This window comes from Ceratotherium simum, chromosome 16, assembly GCF_057802395.1.
Source record: "Ceratotherium simum simum isolate JZ-2026a chromosome 16, ASM5780239v1, whole genome shotgun sequence".
Taxonomy (NCBI): domain Eukaryota; kingdom Metazoa; phylum Chordata; class Mammalia; order Perissodactyla; family Rhinocerotidae; genus Ceratotherium; species Ceratotherium simum.
Window position 1 is genome coordinate 28,774,139 of NC_141915.1, and position 27,841 is coordinate 28,801,979.

The 27,841-nt window shown below is 37.5% G+C and overlaps 1 protein-coding gene across 16 annotated transcripts in view; it reads left to right on the top strand.

The window, feature by feature from the left end:
* TRIM37 (tripartite motif containing 37) overlaps window positions 1-27,841 on the top strand; it is a 187,189-nt gene that overhangs the window by 121,616 nt on the left and 37,732 nt on the right. For 12 of the 16 annotated variants that reach the window (XM_087440895.1, XM_087440894.1, XM_087440893.1 and 9 more), the window contains 4 exons: window positions 5,555-5,857; window positions 15,219-15,347; window positions 15,936-16,125; window positions 18,287-18,426. In XM_087440895.1, coding sequence (XP_087297021.1) covers window positions 5,555-5,857; window positions 15,219-15,347; window positions 15,936-16,125; window positions 18,287-18,426 — 762 coding nt within the window. The remainder of the gene's footprint in view (window positions 1-5,554; window positions 5,858-15,218; window positions 15,348-15,935; window positions 16,126-18,286; window positions 18,427-27,841) is intronic. The other 4 variants (XM_087440897.1, XM_087440898.1, XM_004434785.3 and 1 more) reach the window with 2 other exon arrangements.

Here is a 27,841-nt window from a genome sequence, read left to right on the forward strand (position 1 = left end):
ATCATATTTTTGAAAAATATTCAGTGTCATTGGGAAAAAGAATGCAAACTATATAAACAGAGTAAGATCTCAGTTCTCTAAAAATTTAGTTTTCTATGTAAAATTAATAATGTAAATGAGATGACCCGTGTTTCAAATCCAGGTGGTTAAAATACTGATAACAAAGGAGGATGGGGGAAATAGTAGAGAGGAAGAGCAAGTCTTAGATTTAAACATCTTGAGTTTGACATACTAGTGGGGTATCAAAGTAGAGACGCCTAGTAGATAGCTAAAAATTAAGAACTGGCATGCAGGCAGTTATTTGCCTAGAGATGATTCTGGATAATTAAAACTAAAGGAGTAAAACCGCAAAAGAGAGAGTTTCAAGAAATTTTTTTTAAAAAAGACCAGGGACATAATTGTGATCAATATCCATTTTTACTGAGTGTGTGGAAGGTGAGCCAGATGAAGAGCTTTTGGAAAGGAGGAAAACCAAGAGAACAGAGTCAAGGAAGCCAAATGAAAATAACCTGTCTGTGACAGGATAATTAAAGTTAATGTTGCAGAAAGATCCAGCTTTTTATTAAAATGCTTTTTGGGTTTCCATGTTTGTTTTGGTTCTTTGTGTATTCTTTTCTTCTCAATCTGTATACCTTTCATTTCCTTTTCTTGTCTTACTGCATTATTAGCTAGGACTTCCCTTATGATGTTGAAAAGGAGTGGTGAAAGGGGGTATCGTTGCCTTGTTTCTGATCTTGGTGGGAAAACTTTGAGTTTCTCACCAGTAAGTATGATGTTGGCTGTAGGTTTTTTGTAGATATTCTTTATCAAGTTGAGGAAATTCCCCTCTCTTTCTAGTTTACTGAGAGTTGTTTTTTTTTTTTTTCTTTATCATGAATGGGTGTTGGATTTTGTCAATGCTTTTTCTGCATCTATTGGTGTAATGTGATGGATTGCATTAATTGATTTTCAGATGTTGAAGCAGCCTTGCATACCTGGGATAAATCCCACTTGGTTGTGGTGTATGATTATTTTTATACATTGTTAGATTCTGTTGACTAATATTTTGTTGAGGATTTCTGCATCTGTGTTCATGAGAGATATTGGTCTGTAGTTTCCTTTTCTTGTAATGTCTTTGTCTGGTATTGGTATTATGGTAATGCTGTCCTCATAGATTGAGTTAGAAAGTATTTCCTCTGTTTCTATCCTTAGAGATTGTAGAGAATTGGCATATTTTTTTCCTTAAATGTTTGGTAGAATTCACGAGTAAACCCATCTGGGCCTGATCCTTTCTGTTGTGGAAAGTTATTAATTATTGATTCTATTTCTTTAATAGATTTAGGCCTATTCAGATTGTCTGTTTCTTCTTGTGTGAATTTTGGCAGATTGTCCTTTGAGGAATTGGTCCATTACATCTAGGTTGTCAAATTTGTTGGCATAGAGTTGTTCACAGTATTCCCTTGTTACCTTTTTATTTTCTTTTAACACATATTGAGTGAATACCTATTATGTATCAGACTCACTGCAAGTTCACGTTCTTGATGACTATGCTGTAAAAGGAGCATTGTAAGAGGCATCAGGGTATGAACTATAGGTAGTGTAGCTGAACCAGATTTTAAGGTACATGTAGTGGTAAGTAGAACTAGAAAGTCAAGTTGGGTCTGTCTGTGGAAGGCCTACCCTGAGGAATTTATTCATAGTGGGCAGTGGGGAGCTATTCTTTTGGTTTAGGAGTGGTTTGATTCAAACTGTTTTTTAGAAAACTGGCAGTGCTGAGAAAACTATCAGAAATGGAAGTTTAATCAGAGTATTATTATAGAAGTTTATTTCAGTGATTCCTAGTATGAGAGGGCAAATTCATACATTTCTCTGTATTTTCTCAATCATCATATGCTTAAAAATATGTGGAGCTGGGGTAAGGTCTTCAGAATCTTTTGACATTATAAAAGTTCTACTTAACCTCTAGGGAATACATTAATCTAGGCAATATATAATTAAGATTTTACTTATAGCATGGCAGTGATAATATTTGGAACCTTGTGAAGTTAGAGTTTGTAGGGTTTGGCAACCAATTGGAATGTGGTAAAGAGGACTCCAAGGAAGCTTAGCTGGTGACCAGGAGAAGAGTGGCAGCATTGACAGATACTGAAGTCTGGAGGAGAAGCTGTAGAGAACTGTCGTTCCTGAAGACCATACTGAATGATGTGAAAGAAATGTTACAGATAAGACTCTCAATTGTAATTAGCCTTATAACTTGGCAAATTCAGGAAGGCTTCTCATCATCAGTGCAGTAAGTATTCTTAAATTGTCAGGTTCCCCTGGTGTAAGGTCCCATGGCACCTTACAGTTTCTTGTCTTGACACTCATCGCACGGTACTGAAATGGATGATTTTCCATTTTTCCCAGCTAGACTGTGACCTTTATGAGGGCAAAGGCTGAGTGTTCATCTTGTTCACTGTTGTATCCCCTGCCCAGCACAGTGCCTAGCATTTGAAACAGGCTTGGTAATGGTTTATTGACTGATAATCAGATGACGGAGGTTTGTTTAAATCTTTTTTCTATGTTCCCATTTGGGATTTTTACTTTTTTAAAATTCTTGTCAGTTTCTAGTAATAATAAACTGAACCATGTGGGTTAATACAGATTTTCATATTTAAGTCCGTGTAGACATGGGGGTGGGAGGTGGGACCCACAAAGACTTTATTTAACAAAACATTGTGAGTATTTTGTACTCGCATAGAGTTTGGCCTGGAATACAAAGATCACGAAGATGTGATCTTCACCCTTAGGTTGTTCACAGTCTACATGTTTGTCTTCCTTACTGTATTATGTTATAAGTGCTGCAGTAGAATTATACTCCATGTACTGTACAAAATTAGGTAAGAAATTATTTGGAAGGAAAGGGCCAGTTGGTGGTTTTGGTGCCTGAAGGACGGGACAACTCAGATTATATTTGATGAGTTTGGGTTGGTGAATGTGACAGAGAGAGCACAAAGGGAATAGGACATATGAAAAGCATGGAAGCATGTTAGAGCATGGCTGATGTATTAGAAAGAGTTGCAAGTAATTCCAGAAGATTGGGTATGTTTGGGGTATAGGTGGAAGATAAAGCAACTGAAAGATAAGGTAGAATCAGATGATGTAGGGTCTCCTGTGCCATGCTGGTGCTTTCCTAAATGATTCTAAGCAGGAAGGTAATATCTGATTTGGGTTTTAAAAACTGCTCTGACGTCTTGGTGGACAATAGATTGGATGGAACTACACTGCAGAGTGCTTTCACAAACATTGAGTCTCCTGAGCCTCATGACAGCCCTGTTATGTGTATATTATTATTTTCATTTTACAAATAAATAAATAAATGGACTCAGAAGTTGATGGGCTTATAGAAAGTTACAATTACTAAATCGTATTTCTGAGGCCAAATCCTTGTTACTGAACCTCTTAATTCTCAAGTTCGCATGCCTGATGTGCAGTAAGCCAAACACTGAGACATCGGTACTTGGAGAGGAGAAAGGTTTGTTCGAATTGGCCAAAATGAGAAGGTGGGAGCATGCGTTCTCTCAAATCTGCCTTAACAAGAGAAGAAAACGGGGTTTTAAGGAGCTGAGGGGTTTGGCAGGAGGAGTTTCAGAGAAACAAAGGAGTAATCCGTGTTGCTTTCTTTCCCGATAAGACCCTGGGCGATCTGACTTCTGGGTGTCAGTGGGCAGCTGGGGCCTGGTTATCTGGTGATCCTTGAAGGCACTCTCTTTATTCTGTAAAACAAGCTCATAAATCCTTGTGACCCTTGAGTGACTCCTCAGGTTAAACAGGAAAATAGCAAGTTGACAAGATTAACTTCTTTTCAAAACAAGGTTGAAAGGTAATGTTATTGAATATTTGCAGTAACCCTTAGGTAGCCGGCTTTATCCTGAGTTTCTAAAATCTGTTATATTCTGTTGTGAAAGCTTTCAACTGCTAGTAACGAAATGCTACTAATGGTGGCTTAACTAATAAAGGCACTTAATAATAATGCATATTAAGAAGTCTGGAGGTGGGTGATTCCAGGTTCATCAGGTACTTAAAGGCAGGGTACTGGATGGTCCTCCTGTAATTCTCTTGCTTCTTCTCTCATGGTAATAAGATGGCTGCCACAGCTCCAGGCATCATGTATTCACAGGAATGTGTCACTAGCAGGAAGGAAAAGACTGGATGGAAAAGAGACCCTATTCCTGCTACCCTGGAGAACAGAGTTAACTAATATTATGATCACTGATTCTGGAGGCAGGCTTATAGGTTTGAATTCAAGCTCCTCTTCATAGCTGTGTTACCTTGAGCGTGCTATGTAACCTTTCTGTATCTTCCTTTTCCTCATTTATCAAATGGAGATAATAATAGTACTTACATACCTCAGAGGATTGATATGAGAGGATTAAATGACAATATTTTTTAAATATCTGACACTTAGTAAGCTCTTTGTAGATGTTTGTTAAGTAAATAAACACAACAAAATCTCCCTATCAGGATAGAATGTCTTTCCCGGAAGTTACCCCCACCCCTGCAGACTTTTGGCTGGGACTGAGTCATGTGCCCACCCTAAACACCGTCAAAGAGGAATGAGCTTAGATCAGTCCTAGACCCGTATCCCCTGGGGCCAAAGGACGGACCTAACCTCCTGAGCACATTGCTGCCCACCTGATGCCTGAACACAGTGTGGGTCGTTTTGCAAGGTAGAAGTGGGGGAATGGCTGTTGGAAACACTACAATGTCTGCCTTTTAGTGTACTTCATTTTTTATGGCAGAAGGTTGTTGCAATGTGTAAGCAGGTTCAGCTATCATTAGGGCTAATAAAGGACTTGTTCTTTGTGTAGTTAGGGTGCCTGTTGGTCCCTCGTTTTGACGTTTTTTTGTTTTTGTTTTTCTGGCCTGTTTTCTTTTCGCTTTGAGTCAGTTATGATCTTTGATTTCCAAAATATCCACTTCTTTTTCCCTTCCTGCAATAGAAAGTGTATACTTTTCTTGCTCATGCCTCTCTTTTTTATATTTGGGTAGGGGGAGAAGAAATTAAAAACAATTTCAACTACTTTCTCTGGGAAGAGAGAAAACATTGTTACTTTAGTGGCTGCAAAGATTCAGTGACAGAGGACTATTATTCTGTAATGTTACATGTCACTTAATAGCTGCATCTACATTGGATGATAGTTCGGTAAATCAACTTTTTAAAGTTAGAATATATTTATTTTTATATACTATGGGTAGCAAATTTGACTCAGTATTTGGCTTCCAGGTTTTTTTTTTCACTTTTTCAACTTTGAGCAAAAAGATCAATGTAGAATATTTGAGAAAAGTAGAGAAGTATAAAGAAGAAAGCACAGGCAGTACGGCAGCTTTTTAAACTTTTAGAATTAAATATATTACTCAGGTTTGAGGGATCGTAATGTGACCCAGATTCTAACTTTTACTCTAATGGAATTTAATGCATGCTTTTATTGGTGATACCACCTAAAGCACCTTATTTACACATAAAATTTGCATATATTCACAGTACAAAATGATTTCATGAATGTTAACGTGACTTGTCACTTTCTCTCTGAAGCATCATATTCTCGAAAAGATAAAGACCAAAGGAAGCAGCAAGCACTTTGGCGAGTTCCCTCTGATTTAAAGATGCTAAAAAGACTCAAAACTCAAATGGCTGAAGTTCGATGTATGAAAACTGATGTAAAGAATACACTTTCAGAAATAAAGGGCAGCAGCGCTGCTTCTGGAGACATGCAGGCAAGCCTTTTTTCTGCTGACCAGGTAGCTCTGGCTGCATGTGGAACAGAAAACTCTGGCAGATTACAAGATTTGGGAATGGAGCTCTTGGCAAAGTCATCAAGTTGTTACATGCGAAACTGTAAGTGAAAAACCTCCTATTAGTGTCGTTTCTCCATGTGTCATTTGGGAAGCTGGAGGACCAGTTATTTTCAGAATAATAATATTTAAACATTTCTCTTACAGTGAATTAAACTACGAATACATGCAGCCTTTTCTCCCATCGAAAATTGACTCTGTAAATTTTCTGCTATACAATAGAGTTAACATTTCTTGATTGCTTATTCTTAACCTCATGGATCTTGCGTTCATGTGGTGGGACTCGGACATTAAAATGTATAGACAAGTAAAGATAATTTCAGTTGGTAAAAAGTGCTGTGAAGGAAATAACAGAAGAGTGGCATGGGAAGAGCAGGTGAGGAGTGTGCTACTTTAGTTAGGGTAGTCAGAGAAAGTCTCTGAGGAGGCAACATTTGAACTGAGACCTGAAGGTTGAGAAGGTGGCAGCCATGCAGAGATCTGGGGGAAGCAGTGTTCAGGGTAAACAGAAAAGAAAATTCAAGGTCACTGATACAGGAGTTGCTCCGTGTATTTGAAGGCTTGAAGGAAGACCAGTAGGGGTGAATATGATGAACAAACCAGAGAGGAGAATAATAGGAGGTAAGTCAGAGAGGTAGGCAGGATCTAGATCAGGTAGGGTCTTTTAGAACCTCAATAAGGAGTTTGAGTTATATTCTGATTTTAAGAGGAAGACTCTAGAGAATAAAAATCAAGGGTGTATTTATGACATGGTTTACCTTTTACAAAGATTACTTTGCTTGTGTGGAGAAGGATCTGAAAAAGGTTGAGAGTGGGAACTGTGAGATCAGTAAATAGCCTATAACAATAGCTTGTGTGAAATATAGTGGCTTATTCTGGAGTTATTACAGTGGGTAGATGGGCTTGCTTATAGTCTAGCAACCTGTCTTGACTGAGGTTCCCATCTTTCTTAGTTCTTCCAAGGATGGTACATAACTAGTACTATTCTAGAAACATAGGACAGAAGTTAATCCATTACATGCAATGGATATTTTAGACGAGGAGGGCTCAATTCTTTCCCACAACCCTGGTAAGAAAGGCTGGGTAGTGTTTTAGGGAAAGATAACTAAAAATGATGTTTAAGTTTTTGGCCTAAGCAACTTAGTGACTGGTGGTGTCATTAATTGAGATGCAAATCAAATAAGGAAGAAGCAAATGTGGGGTTGGGGTGGTGGGGGCAGGAAGTTAGGAATTCTTTTTTTTATATTTTTATTTTTTTTATTATTTGTTTTTCCCCTAAAGCCCCAGTAGATAGTTGTATGTCGTAGTTGCACATCCCTCTAGTTGCTGTATGCGGGACGCAGCCTCAGCATGGCTGGAGAAGCGGTACGTCGGTGCACGCCCGGGACCCAAACCCGGGCCGCCAGCAGCAGAGCGCACGCACCTAACCGCTAAGCCACAGGGCCAGCCCGGGAATTCTTTTTTAAACATGTTAAGTTTGAGATGTTTGCTAGATATCCTAGTAAAATGTTTTGTAGGTGGGTGAATGGTACATAAGTCTGAAGCTTATGAGGTCAAAGCTGGATAGAAACAGTTGGGAGTCAATAGTATCGGATGTTTTTAAAAAAAATTATTTTTAATTTTTTTTCTTTCTTTCTTTTCTTTTTTTTTTTTTTTTTTTTGGTGAGGAAGATTGGCCCTGAGCTAACATCTCTTGCCAGTCTTCCTCTTTTTTGCTTGAGGAAGATTCAGATGTTGTTTAAAGCCAGGGCCTGGTGATGGAGGGGAAGCCAGCAAAGGAAATTGGAAAGAGCAGTCATTGAGGTAGGAGAAAAACTAGAAGAGATAATACCTCAAAAATCTAAAAAAATACATCTCAAAAAGAAGTAGAGTGGTGCCACCACTGAGAGGTGTCGAGATGAAAAGCAGGTGGCCCTTTTGAGAACCATTTCCACGGAGGAGTGTAGCAGAAGAGTGAATGAGGTAACAGCTGGAGAATGATGGCACAGCTCTTTAAAGAAGTTTCACAAGGAATCAGGTGGTACCTGGAGGGGGTGTGGAGTCAAGAAAGAGTTTGGTGTGTGTGTGTGTGTGTGTGTGTGTGTGTGTGTGTGTTCATTTTCTTAAGCATATATGCTTTTTTTTTTACCTATTTTTTTATTGTGGTATAATATATATAATATAAAGTTTACCATTTTAACCATTTTTAAGTGTACAGTTCAGTGACATTAAGTACATTCACACTGTTGTGCAGCCCTCACATCACTGTCTATTCTCTAGAACTCGCTCATCATCCCAAACTGAAATTCTGTACCCGTTGTACAGTAACTCGCCGTTCCCCCTTTTCCCCAACCCCTGGTAACCACTATTCTACTTGCTGTTTCTATGAACTTGACTGTTCTAGATATCTCATATAAGTGGAATCATATAATATTTGTCTTTCTGTGTCTGGCTTATTTCACTTTAGCATAATGTCTTCAGGGTTCATCCATACTGTAGCATGTGTCAGAATTTCATTCTCTTTTAAGACTGAATAATATTCCATTGTGTGTATATATATACACACTACATTTTGTTTTTCCATTCATCTTTTGATGGACACTTGGTTGGTACCTACTTTTTGGCTATTGCAAATAATGCAGCTGTGAATGTGGGTGTTCCTCTCTTGAAGACCCTGCTTTCAATTTTTTTGGACATATATACTCGGAAGTGGTATTACTAGATCATATGGAAATTCAATTTTTTATTTTTTTAGGAACCACCGTACTGTTTTCCATAGAGGTTGCACCATTTTACAGTGGGTAGATGGATTGTGCAACAGTGCACAAGGATTCCAGTTTCTCCACATCTTCCCCAACACTTCTTATTTTCTGGGTTTTTTTTGTGTTGTTGTTTCCCCCCCCCCACCCCCAAAGCCCCAGTAGATAGTTATATGTTATAGCTGCACATCCTTCTACTTGCTGTATGTGGAACGCGGCCTCAGCATGGCCAGAGAAGCTGTGCGTCGGTGTGCACCCCGGATCGAACCCCGGCAGCGGAGCACGTGCACTTAACCGCTAAGCCACGGGGCCAGCCCACGTGTTGTTGTTTTAATAAAGCCATACTAATGGATGTGAAGTGGTATCTCATTGTGGTTTTGATTTACATTTCCCTAATGATTAGTGATGTTGAGCATCTTTTCATGTGTTTATTGGCTATTTATATTTTCTTTGGAGAAATGTCTGTTCAAGTCTTTTGACCATTTTTGAATTGGGTCAGTTTTTTTGATTTTGAGTTTTAAGAGTTCTCTGTATATTCTGGATATTAATCCCCTATCAGATATATGATTTGCAAATATTTTCTCCCGTTCTGTGGGGTGCGTTTTCACTGTATTGATAATGTCCTTTGATGGTACCAGTTTTTAATTTTGATGAAGTCCAATTTGTTTATTTTTTTCTTTTGTTGCCTGTGCTTTTGATATCATATTCCAAGAAAACATTGCTAAACTCAATGTTATGTAACTTTCCCCCTATGTTTTCTTCTAAGGGTATTATAGCTTTAGCTCTTACATTTATAAATGTCTTTGATCCATTTTGAGTAAATTTTTGTATACAGTGTTAGATAAGGGTTCAGCCTCATTCTTTTGTGTGTAGATATCGATTTCCCAATGTCATTTGTTGAAAAGACTGTCCTTTCCTCATTGAATGGCCTCAATACCCTTACTGAGAATCATTTGAGCATATATGCAAGGGTTTACTTCTGAGCTTTCCATGTATGTGTTTATTAAAATGGGGTATACTAGTGCTTGATACTGATGGCAGTAATCCAGTAGAGAAGAATAAGAGAAGAGATAATTGCCAAATGCATAGAATTTTCTTAAAATAAGGATGATGATTCAATAGGAAAATGAGTAAAGGTTATGATTAGGCTGTTAAGAAGAAATACAAAAGGGGCCGGCCCCGTGGCTTAGCGGTTAAGTGCGTCCGCTCCGCTACTGGCAACCCGGGTTCGGATCCCAGGCATGCACCAATGCACCGCTTCTCTGGCCATGCTGAGGCCAGGTCTCACATACAGCAACTATAAAGACGTGCAACTATGACATACAACTATCTACTGGGGCTTTGGGGAAACAAAAAACAAAACAAAACAAAACAAAAAAAAGGAGGAGGATTGGCATGGATGTTAGTTCAGGGTTGATCTTCCTCACAAAAAAATAAATAAATAAAACTGTTAAAAAAGGAAGAAATACAAATGGACAATAAACGTGTGAAAAGGTACTCAACCTCAGCTAGTTGTCAAGGAAATGATGATTTAAAACCAGAAGAAATAATGTTTTTTGGATGGGCCTTTGCAAAAAGCTTTTCTTACATATTTTTGCAAATGCCTTCCCCTGTCATCACTTGTTTGTTTTCTGCTAAACACAGAGTTTTAAAAATTTTTTTTAACTTTTTGACATTTAGGTCATTATTCCATATATATAATGTTTTTCATGATGATGTGTGAGGTAAATTTGGTGATTTTTTTCCCCAAAAAATATACTTTTTTGAAAAATCCACTTTGTCCAGCAATTTGTCCAGAAATGTATTCTTTATTGTAGACCAAATTCCCATGTTTACGTGGTTCCGTTTTTAAATTCATTCGTAGTGGGTGAACCAGATGAAATTGCCAATATGCAGCTGTTTTTGACCTAGAAAACAGCAGTTTGATGTCATTCATCCAGATATTTTTTGTCTTCTGCTAGACCCATACTTTTTTTTTTTAACTACTGTAGTCTTATAGTTTGTAATACTGTGATATGTTCGCCTTCATTTCGTTTTTATTTTCAAGGTATCCTTGATGGTTCTTGCACATTTACTCTTCCAGAAAAACATTGACTGGAGTTGTGTTACATTAAATGCGTTTAATTACATTTAATACATTTAATTTGGGTAATTGACATCTTTTCAGTATTAAAGCATTCATATCTAGGAATGTGGTATTTCTTTCCATTTATTCAGGTCATCCGTTATATACATATACTTCTTCAGAGTTTTAGTTTTCTTTGTACGCTCTTGCATTGCTTAACAATGGTGATACATTCTGAGAAGTGCGTCATTAGGCGATTTTGTTGTTGTTCGAACATCATAGAGTATATTTATACAAACCTAAGTGGTATAGCCTACTACACACCTACGCTATATGGTACTAATCTTAAGGGACCACGGTTGTTTATTCAGTCCACTGTTGATTGAAATATTGTTATGGGTGCGTGACTGTATAAGTTCTGTCTCTGTCTTGTTATATTTATTTCTAATTGTATTATAACTTAGGTTGCTATTGTGAATGGGATCTTTTTCCCCCCATAATATTTTCTGATTGTTACTGACATATAGGAAGACTATTGGTTTTTATATGTTTATCTTGTATTCAGCCTGCTTAGTGAAGTTTTTTAATTCTAAGTTTTTCTGTCAGTTGTCTTAAATTTTCTAAATAGTCATATCATCAGCAAATAATCAGTATATTCATTCCTTTCCTGCTTGTTTACTTTTCTTATTGCATCGTCTAGGCTAGGACCTCAAAACAGTGTTAACTAATAGCAGTAATAGAATTTTTGTAATATTTTCAACTCAAGTAATTCCTTTAGTTTTTTCTTGCTAAGTTCAAAATTTGCTGTATGGTTTGTTTGTTTGTTTTTTTTTTGTGAGGAAGATCAGCCCTGAGCTAATATCCATGCCAGTCCTCCTCTTTTTGTTGAGGAAGACTGGCCCTGAGCTAACATCCGTGCCCATCTTCCTCCACTTTATATGGGACGCCACCACAGCATGGCCTGACAAGCAGTGTGTCGGTGCACGCCCGGGATCCGAACCTGGGCCACCACCAAGCAATGGAGTGTGCGCACTTAACCGCTATGCCACGGGGCCGACCCCTGCTGTATATATTAATAGGTAGTTTTTATCAAGTTAAAAGATGTATCCTTCTATTCTTAACAACAGTAATAATGGTTAACATTTCCTGAGTGTTTCTGAGTCACATGTATTAACTCATTTAGTCCCAACAACCACTCTATGAGGCAAATTATTTTTATCTCCAATTTACAGATAAGGAAGCCAAGACACAGGGCATTAAACAGCGTTCCCAGAGTTTCACAGTGGTAATCAGCAGAGCTGAGAACTTGAATCTCAGAGCCTATGGCTTTCACCATTACATCAGTCTACCTCTTTTTCTACTCACTGAGAGAGTTTGGGTTTTTTTTTAATCAAGAAGTTAGAATTATATCAAATGCTTTTTTAGCATCTGTCAAAATGATCATATAATTTTGCCTCATTACTTTAACATAGAGAATTACATTATTTATCTAATGTTGACCACTTTTGAATACTGGAATGACTCCTACTTGGTTTTGGTTTGTAATATTTTTTAATATGCTACTATATTCAGTTTGCTATTATTTTACTGAGTGTTCTTTGACTATGTAGTCATAAGTAAAATCGAGCTATAGTTTCATGACACTGTCCTTAACCCATCTAGTTCCAATTTTATGCCAACCTCATAGAATAAATTCAGAAGCTCTTGTCTTTTTCTGTGCTGTAGAATTATTTTAACATGTTATCTGCTACTTAAAAGTTTAACGAAACTCATTCGTAAAACCCTCTAGTAGTTCTTTCAGGGGTAGAACTGTAACACCCTTTTTCATTTCTGTGTGCTTATTGGTCTCATATTTCTGCTGCTTCTTAAATCAGTTTCCATAATTAATTTTCCTAGACAATTATTCATTTTATTAGATATTTAAATTTATTGGTATAAAGTCACTTATTCTATTCTCTTAAATTTTAAAAACTTCCTCTGAATATGGGGTGTTAACTTTTTCACTTATTTCATTGCTTATTTGTGTTTTCTTATTTTTTCCCTTAATTTGACTTGCTTAGAGGCGTGTCCTTTTTATTAATCTCTTCAGTCATCTAGTTTTTTAGATTTATTTCATCTACTGTCTTCTGTCCTTTTGTGATGTTAATTTATGCCTTTGTTTCCATTAATGCAACTTTTTTGGTTTTTAATTAACCAATAATTTATATATATTTTGCAGTAGAGAAATTGGTCATATTTTTTCTCACAGCACTTTTTGTCCCTTCTTTTTCAAGTATACAATTTAGCAGTTGTTAGTATATTTACAAAGTTGTGTGACGATCACCATTATGTAAGTCTAGAACATTTTCATCACCTCTCTCCCCCAAAACTGCATACCCTTGAACAGTTACTTCTCATTTTTCTCTCTCCCTAGCTCCTGGTAATCACTAATATATTTTGTCTGTATGGATTTGCTTCTGGACTTTTCCTATAAATAGAATCATAATGTGAAGCCTTTGGGTCTGGCTTCTTTCGCTTAGCATAACATTTTCAAGGGTCATCCATGTTGTAGCATGTATTATCTACTCATCAGTTGATGGACATTTGAAATTTTTTCCACTTTTTGGTTTTTATGAATAATGCTATGAATATTCATTTACAAGTTTTTGTGTAGACATATGTTTTTACTTATCTTGAGTTTATACTTAGGAGTGGAATTGCTGGGTTATATGGGAACTGTGTTTAACTTTTTGAGGCACTGCCATACTGTTTCCAAAGCACCGGCACAATTTTACATTCCCATCAGCAGTATATGAGGGTTTCAGATTTTTATATCCTTGCCAACCCTTGTTATTGTCCATCTTTTTTTTTTTCTTTGCCTCTTTGTCTTGGCCTCCGTGTCAAAAATTAATTGACCATAAATGTAAGGGTTGGGGCCAGCCCCGTGGCTTAGCGGTTAAGCGCATGCACTCCGCTGCTGGCAGCCCGGGTTCAGATCCCAGGCACGCACCGACGCACCGCTTGTCAGGTCATGCTGTGGCAGCGTCCCACATAAAGTGGAGGAAGATGAGCACAGATATTAGCTCAAGGCCAGTCTTCCTCAGCAAAAAGAGGAGGATTGGCATGGATGTTAGCTCAGGGCTGATCTTCCTCACAAAAAAATAAATAAATAAATAAAAATAAATAAATGTAAGGGTTTATTTCTGGACTTTCATTTCTGTTCCATTAATCCTTAGCTCTATCTTTACACCAGTACCACACAATCAAGATTACTGCAGCTTTACAGCAAGTTTTGAAATCAGAAATGTTAATCTTTTGCATTTTCATATGAATTTTAGAATCACCTTGTCAATTTCTGCAATTTAAAAAACTCAGCTGGAATTTTTATGGGGATTGTGTAAATCAACAACAATTATTGGTCTTCTATCTTGCTACCTTGCTGAACCTGTTTATTACATCTTAATGCATTTCTTCTTCTTTCTTTTTATTTATTTTTATTCTTTTCCTAGCTTCTTGAATCTGTGCATGTTAGGCCATTTAGTTTCACTTTTTTCTGATTAATTCATTTAAGACTATACCCATTCTTTTAATTACTATTTTAGCCCCAAACATCTTTTTTTTTTTTTTTTTTGTGAGGAAGATCAGCCCTGAGCTAACATCCACGCTAATCCTCCTCTTTTTGCTGAGGAAGACTGGCTCTGAGCTAACATCTATTGCCAATCCTCCTTTTGTTTTTTCCCCCAAAGCCCCAGTAGATAGTTGTATGTCGTAGTTGCACATCCTTCTAGTTGCTGTATGTGGGACACGGCCTCAGCATGGCCGGAGAAGTGGTGCATGGTTGCGCGCCCGGGATCTGAACCTGGGCCGCCAGTAGCAGGGCGCATGCACTTAACCGCTAATCCACGGGGCCGGCGCCTAGCCACAAACATCTTGAAGCATTGTAATTGTGGTTTGTTTTAATTCAGCATTGATTTTCCTTTTAATCCATAATATTTTTCAATTTCCAAGTGTTTTGGGAGTTATATATTTTTTGCTGGGAAAGATTTGCTCTGAGCTAACATCTGTTGCCAGTCTTCCTTTCTCTTTCTCTTTTTCTCTTTTTTCTTCCCCAAAGCCCCAGTATATAGTTGTATATTCTAGTTGTAAGTCCTTCTAGTTCTTCTATGTGAGCTGTTGCCACAGCATGGCTACTGACAGACGAGTGGTGTGGTTCCGCACCTAGGAACCAAACCTGAGCCACTGAAGCAGAGTGCACCGAACTTTAACCATTAGGCCATCAGGGCTGGCTCTTGGGGGTTGTATTTTTGTTGTTAGTACTTACTTTAATTGCACTGAGATTGGAGTTTGTGTCTGGTATGATTTTTCTTTGGGAATTTACAGATATTTTTCTAGTTTTATAAGTTAAGAAGCTGCTCCACAAGCAGCTCTGCTCTACAGGTATTCCTACTTTTGCCATAAAACCCCAGATAAACCAGTTGGGACCACAGTATCCTGTTTATTTTTGGACGTAGTAGATAAAATACCTTCCATGCGTGGTAAGATTAAACCTTTCTCTGACTGCCTATGTAATGAATTTTGTGCTATTTTATCATATTCAGAAATGTTTTTAAATGTCTTTGCAGCCACAAATAAGAAAGGTAATTTACCCAAGCCAGCTCCATGCGGTATAGTAGGTAGTCTGTCACTTCGAAGAGCAGTAGACTCCGGAGAAAATAGCCGTTCAAAGGGAGACTGTCAAACTGTGTCTGAAGGTAAGTTTGGAAAGTTCCGAATGTAACTCCAGTGGGTAGATGTCTGTTATTTGAAATTGACCTTATGTGTAGTTTTAGACCTTTAAAGGTACCAAAAATGCTGAAACTTGATTTGAAAGTTCCTTTTTTTTTTTTTTTTAATTTTATTTATCTATTTATTTTTCCCCCAAAGCCCCAGTAGATAGTTGTATGTCATAGTTGCACATCCTTCCAGTTGCTGTACGTGGGACGCGGCCTCAGCATGGCGGGAGAAGCGGTGCGTCAGTGCGCGCCCGGGATCCAAACCCGGGCCGCCAGCAGCAGAGTGCACGCACTTAACCGCTAAGCCACAGGGCCGGCCCTGAAAGTTCCTTGATCTCACAACAGAACAGACCCATCAGTAAGAAAATGCAGCCAATAGACTGCATATTCTGGACTCCTTGATTTTAAATACCTGGCATCAAAAAGACTGGGATATATTTTTAAGTTGTTCTTGAGTTTTCCTGCAATTTAAAAATGTATGTATAGTGAGATCTTCTAAAGTGGAAACTATAGAGACAACTTTTTGTTTGTTTGCCTTCTTTCTGAATGTCCCCTCTTTTTCTGCAGGCTCCCCAGGAAGCTCTCAGTCTGGGAGCCGGCACAGTTCTCCCCGAGCCTTGACACATGGCAGTATTGGTGATATTCTGCCGAAATCTGAAGACCGGCAGTGTCAAGCTTTGGATTCAGATGCTGTTGTGGTTGCAGTTTTCAATGGCTTACCTACTGTTGAGAAAAGGAAGAAAATGGTCACCTTGGGGTAAATTAAGTTCTTTTGTTTATGTAATGGAATAATAGCTAATAGCTTTGTTTGGCACTTTAAGTTGACATCATAATGAACAAAATAAATTTCCACTTTGTTAATTTTTTAGCAAACAGAAAATTCATTTGTTGTATTAAAATGTAACTTTTAAAGTATCAGAGACCTTATTTTTTTGTCTTAATGAAATGGGATAGTGCCAAAAGTTCAGTTTAAATATGTTAGAGCTCATTTTCACTGAAGGTAGGATAATAATGGTGTGTGAACTCTGCCGTGTGAGACTCGTGTGTGTATCAGGTTTTTTTCCATCTATCTCACACTTTTCAAAGACATTTGTGCTGGGCTGTATTATGTCTCATAGGTCTTCTACACATATTTTGTATGGAACAAAGCAGTTTTAGCAATTTTATCTTAAGAATGCTTTTCTCCTTTTATCTCACCTTTTTTCTCTCTTCTTATGAGAATGTCCTCAAAACTCATAGCTGGAATTTTCCAGAAGGATATATATTATAGTCAGAACCTTTATCTCTCTCCCAGGAAACATAAACTCAAATCCCAGCCATGTCAATTAAAATTCCATCCATTCAAAAGATAGGGTGATTGTGGAATGTCTTATCTGTGAATGTGCTAGATGAGCCATTAATATACATCTGCTGATCTATTTTATGAATACTAAATACCTTTCTAAATTTAAACAATGGAATAGTTCTCCCTTGGAGACTTTGAAAAGAACTTTGAGTTAAATTTAGAGAAACATTAACATCCCTTAAGTTTGCTTAATTTTATACAGTTTTAAGATAATCTGTATAATTACCAAATCTAAAAGGACAGCTGGTCATTTAGTTTTCTGTTTTAGCTCAAGTTTAAGCAGTGGAAAGGTGTTGTGATCATTGGAGGTGTTCTTGTTCTCCCCATTACCTGGCCTGATTTTGTTCATGTTCCTTTCAAGTTGAAGCTGCAACTAGCTTTTTTTTTTATTTGTTATGGAGACATTTATATCTGCCTTTAGTCATAAAGATTAGATGTGTATGAACACAGGCTTTTATCTGGACTATAAAATCCTTTATAAATGTCTGCAACTCTTAGCTGTAACTCTCATTGTACAGTTAAATGTATTGCTGTTCTGGCTCATGTGGTGTTTTCCAGCTTGTGTCTTTTTTCCTTGCCTGATTTAAAATAAAGTAAGCTAAAATTTTAAATACTAATAATAAGTGGTTGAAAAATGGAAGTAAAAAAAGAATATTAAGTGAAAATTTTCCCATCTTTTCTCCCATCTGCTTTAGTTTTCCAACCCCCTGCCCATACACATTCCTGCTGTTCTTAATTTTTTATATATGGTGTGTCTTCTCAGTTTTTATGCATATTTAAGCAAGTGTGACTATATAGTTTTTTTAATACAAAAGGTATACCTTGTTTTCTCTCTCAATAATGTAGCTCAAAAGTCTTTTCCCGGAAGTTAGAATATATTGTTTAGGACTTCTATTTATATATATTGTTTTGTTTTTTTTTTTGAGGAAGATTGGCCCTGAGCTAACATCTGTTGCCAATCTTCCTCTTTTTTTTTTTTCCCCTTTTTTCTCCCCAAAGCCCCAGTACACAGTCATATATCCTAGTTGTATGTTCTTCTAGTTCTTCTGTTTGGGCCACTGCCTCAGCATGGCTTGATGAGCGGTGGGTAGGTCCGCACCCAGGATCCGAACCTGCAAACCCCAGGTCACCGAAGCAGAGCGCACGAACTTCACTGCTACGCCACCTTGCCGGCCCCTATATTTATTTTTTAATTGGAATTTTTATTGAAATAATTGTAGATTCACACACAATTATAAGAAAAAGAGAGATCCTGTGTGCCTTACTCAGTTTCCCCTAGTTCACACACAATTATAAGAAAAAGAGAGATCCTGTGTGCCTTACTCAGTTTCCCCTAGTGATAACATTTTGCAAAACTGTGATACAATATCACAATCAGGATATTGACATTGATAAAATTCACCATTTTATAACCTTTTATTGTGAGTCTTCTAGTGAATTTTTTTTAAATAAAATTTGAGATTTAGTATTAAACACTAGTGCCATGTACCCTTCTTAGTCTGATGCTCAGTTTCATGACCGAAGAAGAAAATATAAATTATTGTATCACTGACTAGTTATACAAAAATATCAGGTTATTTTCTCCCTCTTTGAGGGCTAATGCTCAAGGAAGTCATCTGGAAGGAATGCAAATAACTGATTTGGAAAATAATTCTGAAACTGGGGAATTACAGCCTATACTACCTGAAGGAGCTTCAGCTGCCCCTGAGGAAGGTAAGGAATGATAAAGTCATAATTAGGCGGGAGGAGTGAATAATGATCTTTTTTTGGTGTTAGTGGTGGTGGGGAGTGGTTGGTTTCATAAAAACGTTTTTGAGACATTATCTACTATCTGATATGCTTGATCTGAACACAGCATTCATTGTGCCACTGAATTTGATTTACTAGGACATCAAGCACAGAGGAAGGCAAAATGGCTAATTGACTACGTAAAAGGAGATGTCTTACTAGAAGGTGCATTTTACAGGGGGAACATCTGCAGATAGTTCATCTGCTCATTCAATAAATATATTAAGCCGTCTATATGACAGACATTGAATTTTTGCTAGATATTCAAAGATGAAACTAGATATACTCGCAGTCTTGTACGGAAGACATGCCCAAAACAACTACTTGGAATATTAAGTGTTAAAGTGCTTCATCTTTTAAAGTCAGTCTTGGTTAATGTTTGTAGATTGCTTTACTCTTACAGAAGTATTCCAAACTTTAATCATTTTAAAAATCCTTTATGGTAACTGACTTCAGCTTTGCCGATTCGTTCTCAGTTACATTTCTGATATTCTTTGTGTTCTTCCACATTCATTATTGTTTATCTAAAAGCATAAAAGACATTTAAAAATTTTGAGTAACAGGAGATACTTGAAACAAGGTGATGTGTGTTGCCCTCATGTTGTCCTTTACATGTTAGCAAAAAATCATGTCAACTTTATTAATGATATTTGACATTGAAATTTTTTTCATTTCTTATTGAAACTCTGCTACCTTCCACCTCTGTACTCATTTGAATTTCAGTGACTGATGAATTTTAGCTCAAAGCATATATACAGGTGCCAGTATCTATCTCTGGTTGCCTTGTGAGAGGGTATGTGGGTGGTGGCATTTTCCGTTTTTTCAGTTCAAGAAACTAAACATTTTGGTCTTCCCTCTTAGTTGGTGCTCCTGTGACAGGCAGCATTATTTCAGTAGAAGAGATTAAATAGAAAGGATTTTTAAAGTGAAGTGTGTATTGTTAAAACATTAAGAAGGAAATATTATGATTGATGATCTTTATAGAAAGGACCTGTAGGGATTAGCTAGTTTCCATGTATTTATACATACTGATTATAAATTGTGGTGCCTTAAATTATTATATCATATGCTGGAATTACAGGCTTCTTTTATTCATACAGCATTTATAAAATGCTTCTAATTTGCCTGGCATTGCATTTGATGCTGGTGATAAAGTAATTCCTGAACCTACTGTGTAGTTCAGGGTTTCTCTACCTTGATACCACTGACATTTTGGGCTAGATGATTCTTTGTTGTAAGAGACTGCCCTGTGCATTCATTGTAGGATGTTTAGCAACATCCTTAGCTTTTAACCACTAGGTGCCAGTAGTACCTCCTCCGAGTTGCAGTAACCAAAAATGTCTCCAGACATTGCCAGGTGTCCCCTGGGAGGCAAAATTTTCCCTAGTTGAGAACCACTGGTTGAGCTGAATGACTCTCAACCAAGAGTGACCTCTCCTTAAGAATCACTTGCCAGTGGGTCACAGTTAGAAATGGGAGCAAGTTGTAGCCCTCACGTATGCTAGATATATGTATTGGTGGTGGTGGGAGGCGGGCAAGGAGAACAATGGAAAACCACTGGTCAGGTGTCAGAGAGACCGGTTAATAGCCAATTATAATATAGAATGATGAGTGCTGTGATAGAGTATATAGGGAGCTCAAAGAACAGGTATGTAATAATAAAAATATAGATAATATTTACTAAGTCCTCATTATGTATTAGAGACTGGTAAAGACTGTACCAGTATTATCTTATGTTTTCTCAACACAGCCCTACATGGTATTTTATTACCTTGATTTTAGAGATGAACAGGCTGAGGCCTAGACATGTAACTTATCTTACCCAAAGTCAGAGTTAGTAAATGGAAGGGCTGGAATTTGAACCCAGAGCCAATGCTCTTAACTATTACCTCTCTACTAACCTAGTCCACCCTTGGACAGATCATCCTAAGGGATGAGTACGAGTTAGCCAGATGAAGACTGATGAAAGATGGGGCCAGAATGGAGGCAGAGGTCCAATCATGAAAAGTTGCATTGTGTGTCCTAGCTAGAATTTGGACTTTGTCATTTGAATGGGATCTAAGCAGGTAGTGAGGTAATAAAATTATGTTTTTAAATTCCGACTTGAGCTGCATTGTGGAGAATGGATTTTGGGGAGTGGGAATGGGGTGTGGAACTCTGGGGGCAGGAATACTGGTAAGAAGCATGTTAAATTAATCTAGGTGAGGGATGACTTGGACTTCTTAATTTCAGCCTTCAACTCATAAATTCACAGCATCTCAGCAGTTTTTCTATATAATTAGCTAGTTAGCACAAAAAACCCTACAAGTTTTTGACATCGGTTTCATTTTTTAAAGCTAATCATTGACAGCTTATCCTAAACTGGAGAAGGGCATTTGGTTGGCCATATTTAGGATCTGTTCTGCACTTTAAAGTCCTTGAAACTGGGATTTAGAGTTAAGTGGTCAGTGTTAACACATTTTCTCTTCTATAAAGAGTGTTGTGATATAAAGCACATAGAACTCAGTAAGAAAAGTTGCTGTAAACATGCAAATCAACAGTGCCACTGAAGTACACCCTTGCAATTTGCTGGTATCTAAACAGCCTGTTTACCGCTAGAGTCCCAGGATAGGCAGTGAGAAGGAGCCTGACTGATGAGGCTGGAAGGAGGGAATACAGTGGACAAAAGGAGCTCTGTGCCTTTTGGAATCTGTTTTGTTTGTGAGAGGAGAATGGGGCCTTACTCAGTGCTGTGGGTATTATTCTGTTATCAGCAGGAGCCACGTCTCAAGAAACCTTTATTTTTCACACCGGTAAGCCTTGGTAGAAAGCTGAGTGAGTTTGTCTTGTATCTTTGCTTAGGAAAAACAAGGCTCTCTATTTGAGCAGAAATTTTCTGTGTCGGATCACTGTGGGTTGATGTCTGTCTCCCTCTCTCTCTTTCTCAAGCTGTCTGAAGAAACTTTAAAATAAGTCATTGTTTGTGTTACTAGCTGGGAATTTGGGGCTACTAAAGTGATCTCTTAAATGTTATTGAGCAAAATGTGACATTTCTAAGACATGACAGTCATCAGCAGGCCTTTTCCTTCTAACTGGGACCATAGGGGACAACCTTGTATTAATCTTCTGTTTAATATCTGATGCTGAAAAGCTTGATTCCTCCCTCCTCTGCTCCCCCTCCACTTGACACCCTACAGAACTCCTATAGGTAGACCACTTTCTTCCTTGTTCTCTCTAAAACTGGAGGCTGTGCTCTGATTGAGTTCTTACTGAAGTAGCTCAGATCCCTTTCAATTAAGTCAGGGGTATCAAAACACCTATCCAGGAGAAAAGCCGTGGCACGCCTGTTACAAATCTTACTGACAGCCTATCTAAGAGGAATACAAAATCTGATGCCCCAGCGTTGCTGATCCCTTTTGGGATATCGATTAAGAGTTTTTAACATAGGTTACAAAAACTCAATGTGCTTCCTTAAACAAGGAAGATTTGCTCTCTTGTATTAACAAGAAATGTCACCTAAGTGATAGGGCAGTTTCAGGGTTGGAAAATTAAGCCATTCAATGTCATCAAGAACTTGTGGGGGTTTTTTGCCAGCTTTTGCTCTGCCAGTCTTAGTGAATTGGCTTAGCTCCCCTCAGGATGGCAAGATGGTTGCTGCAGTTCCCAACTTTGTGTGGAATCAGAACAACATTTTGGGAGTAGGGGAGGATTATTTCTTTCTTTCTATGTATCTCCATTTATCAACAAGGAAAACCTTTCTCAGAGCACCTCAACAACTTCCTGACTTCCTCCTATATCTCAGTAATCACTAGCTGAGAAAGGAAACTTGGCAAAGTCTAAACATTTGGTCCCCCCCCCAGACCCCCTTCCACATGGCCATGTGGAAGAGGGAAGATAGCTGAATAATACTGAGGTTCTGTTAGAAAGGAGGAAGGCAGGTAAAGCCTTAATGTCTGCTGCACCGAGTAATTAATGTATTTTCCAAGCATCTGAAATTGGAGCACCCTTGAATAAGGAAATTATAACTCAAAAGTTAGCTTTGGATGGTAGTGAATATGTATTAGATATTTAAAACGTGATAGGTGATTGATACAGAAATGTCCTATTTCAAATTTTACTCTAAGATGCAGATTTTTTCCCCACGTTAACATCTCTGAAGCATCTTACATTTAATGGTGTCTTGTAATTACTATCAGTGACAGCCAGTTGTGTGAAAACCTTTGACACCTGGTGAGTTCAAGAAAGGTCCAGTATTCAAATTTCTTAGACTCGGTGAAATATCACTAGTTTGCTTTAGCCATTACTTAATGTAGTGGGTAGACATTGCAATTTATGGGGCAAGGCACAGCAAATAGCTTGTGACCTATTGCTTGACGACAGCAGCTAGTTTTCATTTCAGAAAAATGAAAGTATTTGACTCAACGTTGTGTTGACTCTCACTTATTGACGGCAATGTGTTGTACAGGACCTGTTGACCCAGTAGGCCAACTGTTAAGCTAAAGGTCAAGAGACCAATTTGTCTTTCTCATTACATTCACAAAGCTAGGGAATTTCCAGATCTTAGGACCTGATAAAAGACTAAGTAGTGGTTTCATGCAGGAATTCTTCCCACAGTTTCTTGGGAAATCTGTGTTTTCCTGAATCCTGAGAAAAATGAGTCAAGAAATCAAATAAATGGAAAAAATTATTCTGATTCTCCTGTTAGGGTTAATCTTAACAATCAACACAAAAACGTTGCTGGTTTGAAGGAATCTGCTTATGGCAAGTTGAAAGTAAAAACCGGAAATGCTGGTACCCGGAATCAAAGGTTAAGATCAACAGGAGCACCTTGGAAAAAAGCGATCACAATCAAATTAGTCCTAGTTATAGCTGTTGCCATTTTATAAGTATGTATTTACGGCCCTGTCTGCTGCTATGTAACTATTAATGAATTTATACTATAGTTTATAGGAATTCTATGAGTGGTGTTCCAAGGAAGTTTTGGAAGGAAAATAATTCCTTAAATTGGCCTTTTCGACATGTGATTCTATGCAGTGCTAGAAACCTTGCTAAGAATTCTAGATGTTAATTATTCGAATACTACCCAATAATGTTCACAATATTTTCCAGCATTTGAATATTCATTGTAGGCTGCAGATGTAACTACTACAAATTAAACAAAAATTTTAAAGATGTATAATTAATACTAAGAGTTTGAAAAATGTTGTTAGTATTTAGAGAATAACTTAAGATTTGGGGAATTCCAGAGAATTCCAGTTACTTGTTTATGAATCGTGAAGGTTAATATCTGTCAGGAATTCAGAAACACTAGTACCAAGAGGTCAGATTTGTGCCTATCATTTCCATAACTCAAGTGGGTTTTAGTGTTTTCAGCAACAGTTTCATGAAGGGCCACAAGGTGGAGGTGGTTCTTCACGGAGTAGCTGGTTTGGTCTCTAAGCAGTGTTACTCTTTAGAGCAGGAAAGGTCTTTTTCTTTGCTGAAGAAGGAATTTCAGAAATGTCCATACATCCAGCTTATGTCTTCTAAATATTTAAGGGAGAAATAAACTGCACAAACTCTTCTTGAAAACAGTCGAGGAAGAATTCACCAGTAAAACCACCTGGGGCTACAGTTTTCTTTGTTGAAAGATTTTTTTAACTACAAATTCTATTTCTTTAACAGTTAAAATATTAATTTTTAACTGAATGAGCTTTAGTGGTTTGTGTCTATCAAAGAATTTGTCCATTTCTTCTGTGTTCTTGATTTCGTGAGCATAAAGTTGTTTATACTATTCCCTCATCATCCTTTTATTAATGTCTGTAGAATCTGTAGTGATGTGTCCCCTCTTTTATTCCTGATATAGTAACTTTGCTCTCTTTTTTCTTAGTCTGTCATTTCAATTTTATTGATCTTTTCAAAGAACTACCTTGTTTCATTGATTTCTTTTTCTGTTGTTTTCCTGCTAATTTTGTTTCTGTTTATTTCCTTCTTTTTATATGCTTTGAGTTTGTTTGCTTTTTTTTAGTTTCTAAACTAGTTTTTTCTAGTTTTCTTTTTTCTAGTTTCTTAGCTCATTCGAGACCTTTTTCTTTTCTAATATAAGCATTTAATGCTATAAATTTCCATTTGAGTACTGCTGTAGCCACATCCCAAAACTTTTGATGTGTTTTTATTTTTATTTTCATTCAGTTCGGAGTGTTGTTCATTAATTCTGGAAAATTCTCGGCCGTCTCTCCTTTGTTGTTTTTCCTATCTCTATGGCAGTCTCACACAATTTGATTCATTCTTTTTTATCCCTTTATTTATTTTTTTTTTAATTTTTTTTTTTTAACTTTTATTTATTTATTTTTTCCCCCAAAGCCCCAGTAGATAGTTGTATGTCATAGCTGCACATCCTTCTAGTTGCTGTATGTGGGACGCGGCCTCAGCATGGCCGGAGAAGCGGTGCGTTGGTGCGCGCCCGGAATCCGAATCCGGGCCGCCAGCAGCGGAGGGCACGCACTTAACCACTAAGCCACGGGGCTGGCCCTAATTTTTTGTTTATTGCAGTAACATTGGTTTATAACATTGTAAAATTTTCAGGTGTATATCATTATACTTCTATTTCTGCATAGATTACATCATGTTCACCACCAAAATACTAATTACAACCCATCACCACACACATGTACCAGATTATCCCTTTCACCCTCCTCCCTCCCCCCTTCCCCCCTGGTAACCACCAATCCAATCTCTGTCCCTATGTGTTTGTTTATTGTTGTTATTAACTACTACTTAATGAAGGAAATCATATGGTATTTGACCTTCTCCCTCTGACTTATTTCACTTTGCATTATACCCTCAATGTCCATCCATGTTGTCACAAATGGCTGGATTTCATCGTTTCTTATGGCTGAGTAGTATTCCATTGTGTATATATACCACATCTTCTTTATCCGTTCGTCCCTTGATGGGCACTTAGGTTGCTTCCAAGTCTTGACTATTGTGAATTATGCTGCAGTGAACACAGGGGTGCATGTACCTTTACAAATTGGTGTTTTCAAGTTCTTTGGATAAATACCCAGCAGTGGAATAGCTGGATCATATGGTAGTTCTATCCTTGATTTTTTGAGGAATCTCCATACTGTTTTCCATAGTGGCTGCACCAGTTTGCACTCCCACCAGCAGTATATGAGAGTTCCCTTCTCTCCACATCCTCTCCAACACATGTTGTTTCCTGTCTTGTTAATTATAGCCATTCTGACGGGCGTGAGGTGATATTTCATTGTAGTTTTGATTTGCATTTCCCTGATAGTGATTTTGAACATCTTTTCATGTGTCTGTTGGCCATCTGTATATCTTCTTTGGAGGAATGTCTGTTCAGGTCTTTTGCCCATTTTTTAATTGGGTTGGTAGTTTTTTTGTTGTTGAGGTGCATGAGTTCTTTATATATTTTGGAGATTAAGCCCTTATCAGAAGTATGGTTTGCAAATATCTTCTCCCAATTGTTAGGTTGTCTTTTCGTTTTGTTGATGGTTTCCTTTGCTGTGCAGAAGCTTTTTAGTTTGATGTAGTCCCATTTGTTTATTTTTTCTATTGTTTCTCTTGCCCGGTGAGACGTGGTGTTTGAAAAGATGTTGCTAAGACCGATGTCGAAGAGCGTACTGCCTATGTTTTCTTCTAGAACTTTCACAGTTTCAGGTCTTACATTCAAGTCTTTAATCCATTTGGAGTTAATTTTTGTGTATGGTGTAAGGTAAGGGTCTACTTTCATTTTTTTGCATATGGCTATCCAGTTTTCCCAACACCATTTGTTGAAGAGACTTTCTTTTCCCCATTGTATGTTCTTGGCTCCTTTGTCAAAGATTAGCTGTCCATAGATGTGTGGGTTTATTTCTGGGCTTTCGATTCTATTCCACTGATCTGTGTGTCTGGTTTTGTGCCAGTACCATGCTGTTTTGGTTACTATAGCTTTGTAGTATATTTTGAAATCAGGGAGTGTGATACCTCCAGCTTTGTTCTTTTTTCTCAGGATTCCTTTAGCTATTCGGGGTCTTTTGTTGTTCCATATAAATTTTAGGATTCTTTGTTCTATTTCTGTGAAAAATGTTGTTGGAACTTTGATAGAGATTGCATTGAATCTATAGATGGCTTTCGGAAGGATGGACATCTTGACTATGTTTATCCCTTTATTTCTTAATCTCTTTCTTATAATTTTCACTTTATTTTTCTTTGTATCCTAGTTAATTTCCTCAGTTCTATCTTTAAGTTGGCTAACCTCTTTTTCAACCTTGCCTAAATCCATCTATTAATACTTTAATTTTAATAACTGTCTTTCACTTCTAGAAACTCTATCTAGTAAATTTTTTAAAGTCTATCCTTTCTTTTTCCATGTTAAACAGAATTTTGTAGTCTCTTACAGATTATTTCGTTTTATGAAAAATTCATGGTATTGTCCTTCTATTTGTTTATCTGCTTGACTCTTCAGGTTGAGTGTCCACCTTATTTGTTTTGTAGATTTTGATTAGAACACTCCTTCTGGAGACACCCCCACCCCACCCCCCCGAGATTTTTTTTTCCCCTCCTGTGATAATTCTTGTGACCTAAATTATATAAGCTTCCCTCCAGAGAGCTTTTTAAAAATATGTTTCAAGAGTGTTCATGAGCTGTTTTTTTCCTTTTCTTTTTTTTTTTTTTTTTTTTTTTTTTTTTTTTTGCTGAGGAAGATTCGCCCTGAGCTAACATCTGTTGCCAATCTTCCTCTATTTTATGTGTGGGTCACCGCCACAGCATGGCCGCTGACTAGTGGTGTAGGTCCAAACCTGGGAACCAAACCCGGGCCGCCAATGCAGAGTGCATGGAACTTAACCACTAGGCCACAGGGCCAGCCCCCACAAGCATTTTTTTAAAAATTATTATTTTTTTTTTTTCAGGGGAAGATTCGCCTTAAGCGAACATCTTTTGCTGGTCCTCCTCCTTTTTTCTTCCTTTTTCCCTCCCAAAGACCCAGTACATAGTTGTGTATAGTTGTAAATTCTTCTAGTTCTTCTTCTAGCTCTGTGTGTGCTGCCGCCACAGCATGGCTACTGATGAATGAGTGGTGTGGTTCCACGCCCGGGAACCAAACCCAGGCAGCCAAAGAGGAGCACACTGAACTTGAACCACTAGGCCATCAGAGCTGGGTCACAAGCATTTTTATATCTGCTTTAAAGTCTTTGTTAGATAATTTCAATATCTCTGTCATCTCAGCATTGATGTTTGTTGATTCTCTTTTTCTGGTTCTTCATATGCTGAAGTAATTTTGGATTGTATCCTAGACATTTTTTTAGTATAATTTTGTGAGACTCTGGGTCTTGTTTAAATCTGCTGATTTGGTGGTACTTGAAATTCTGATCTATAC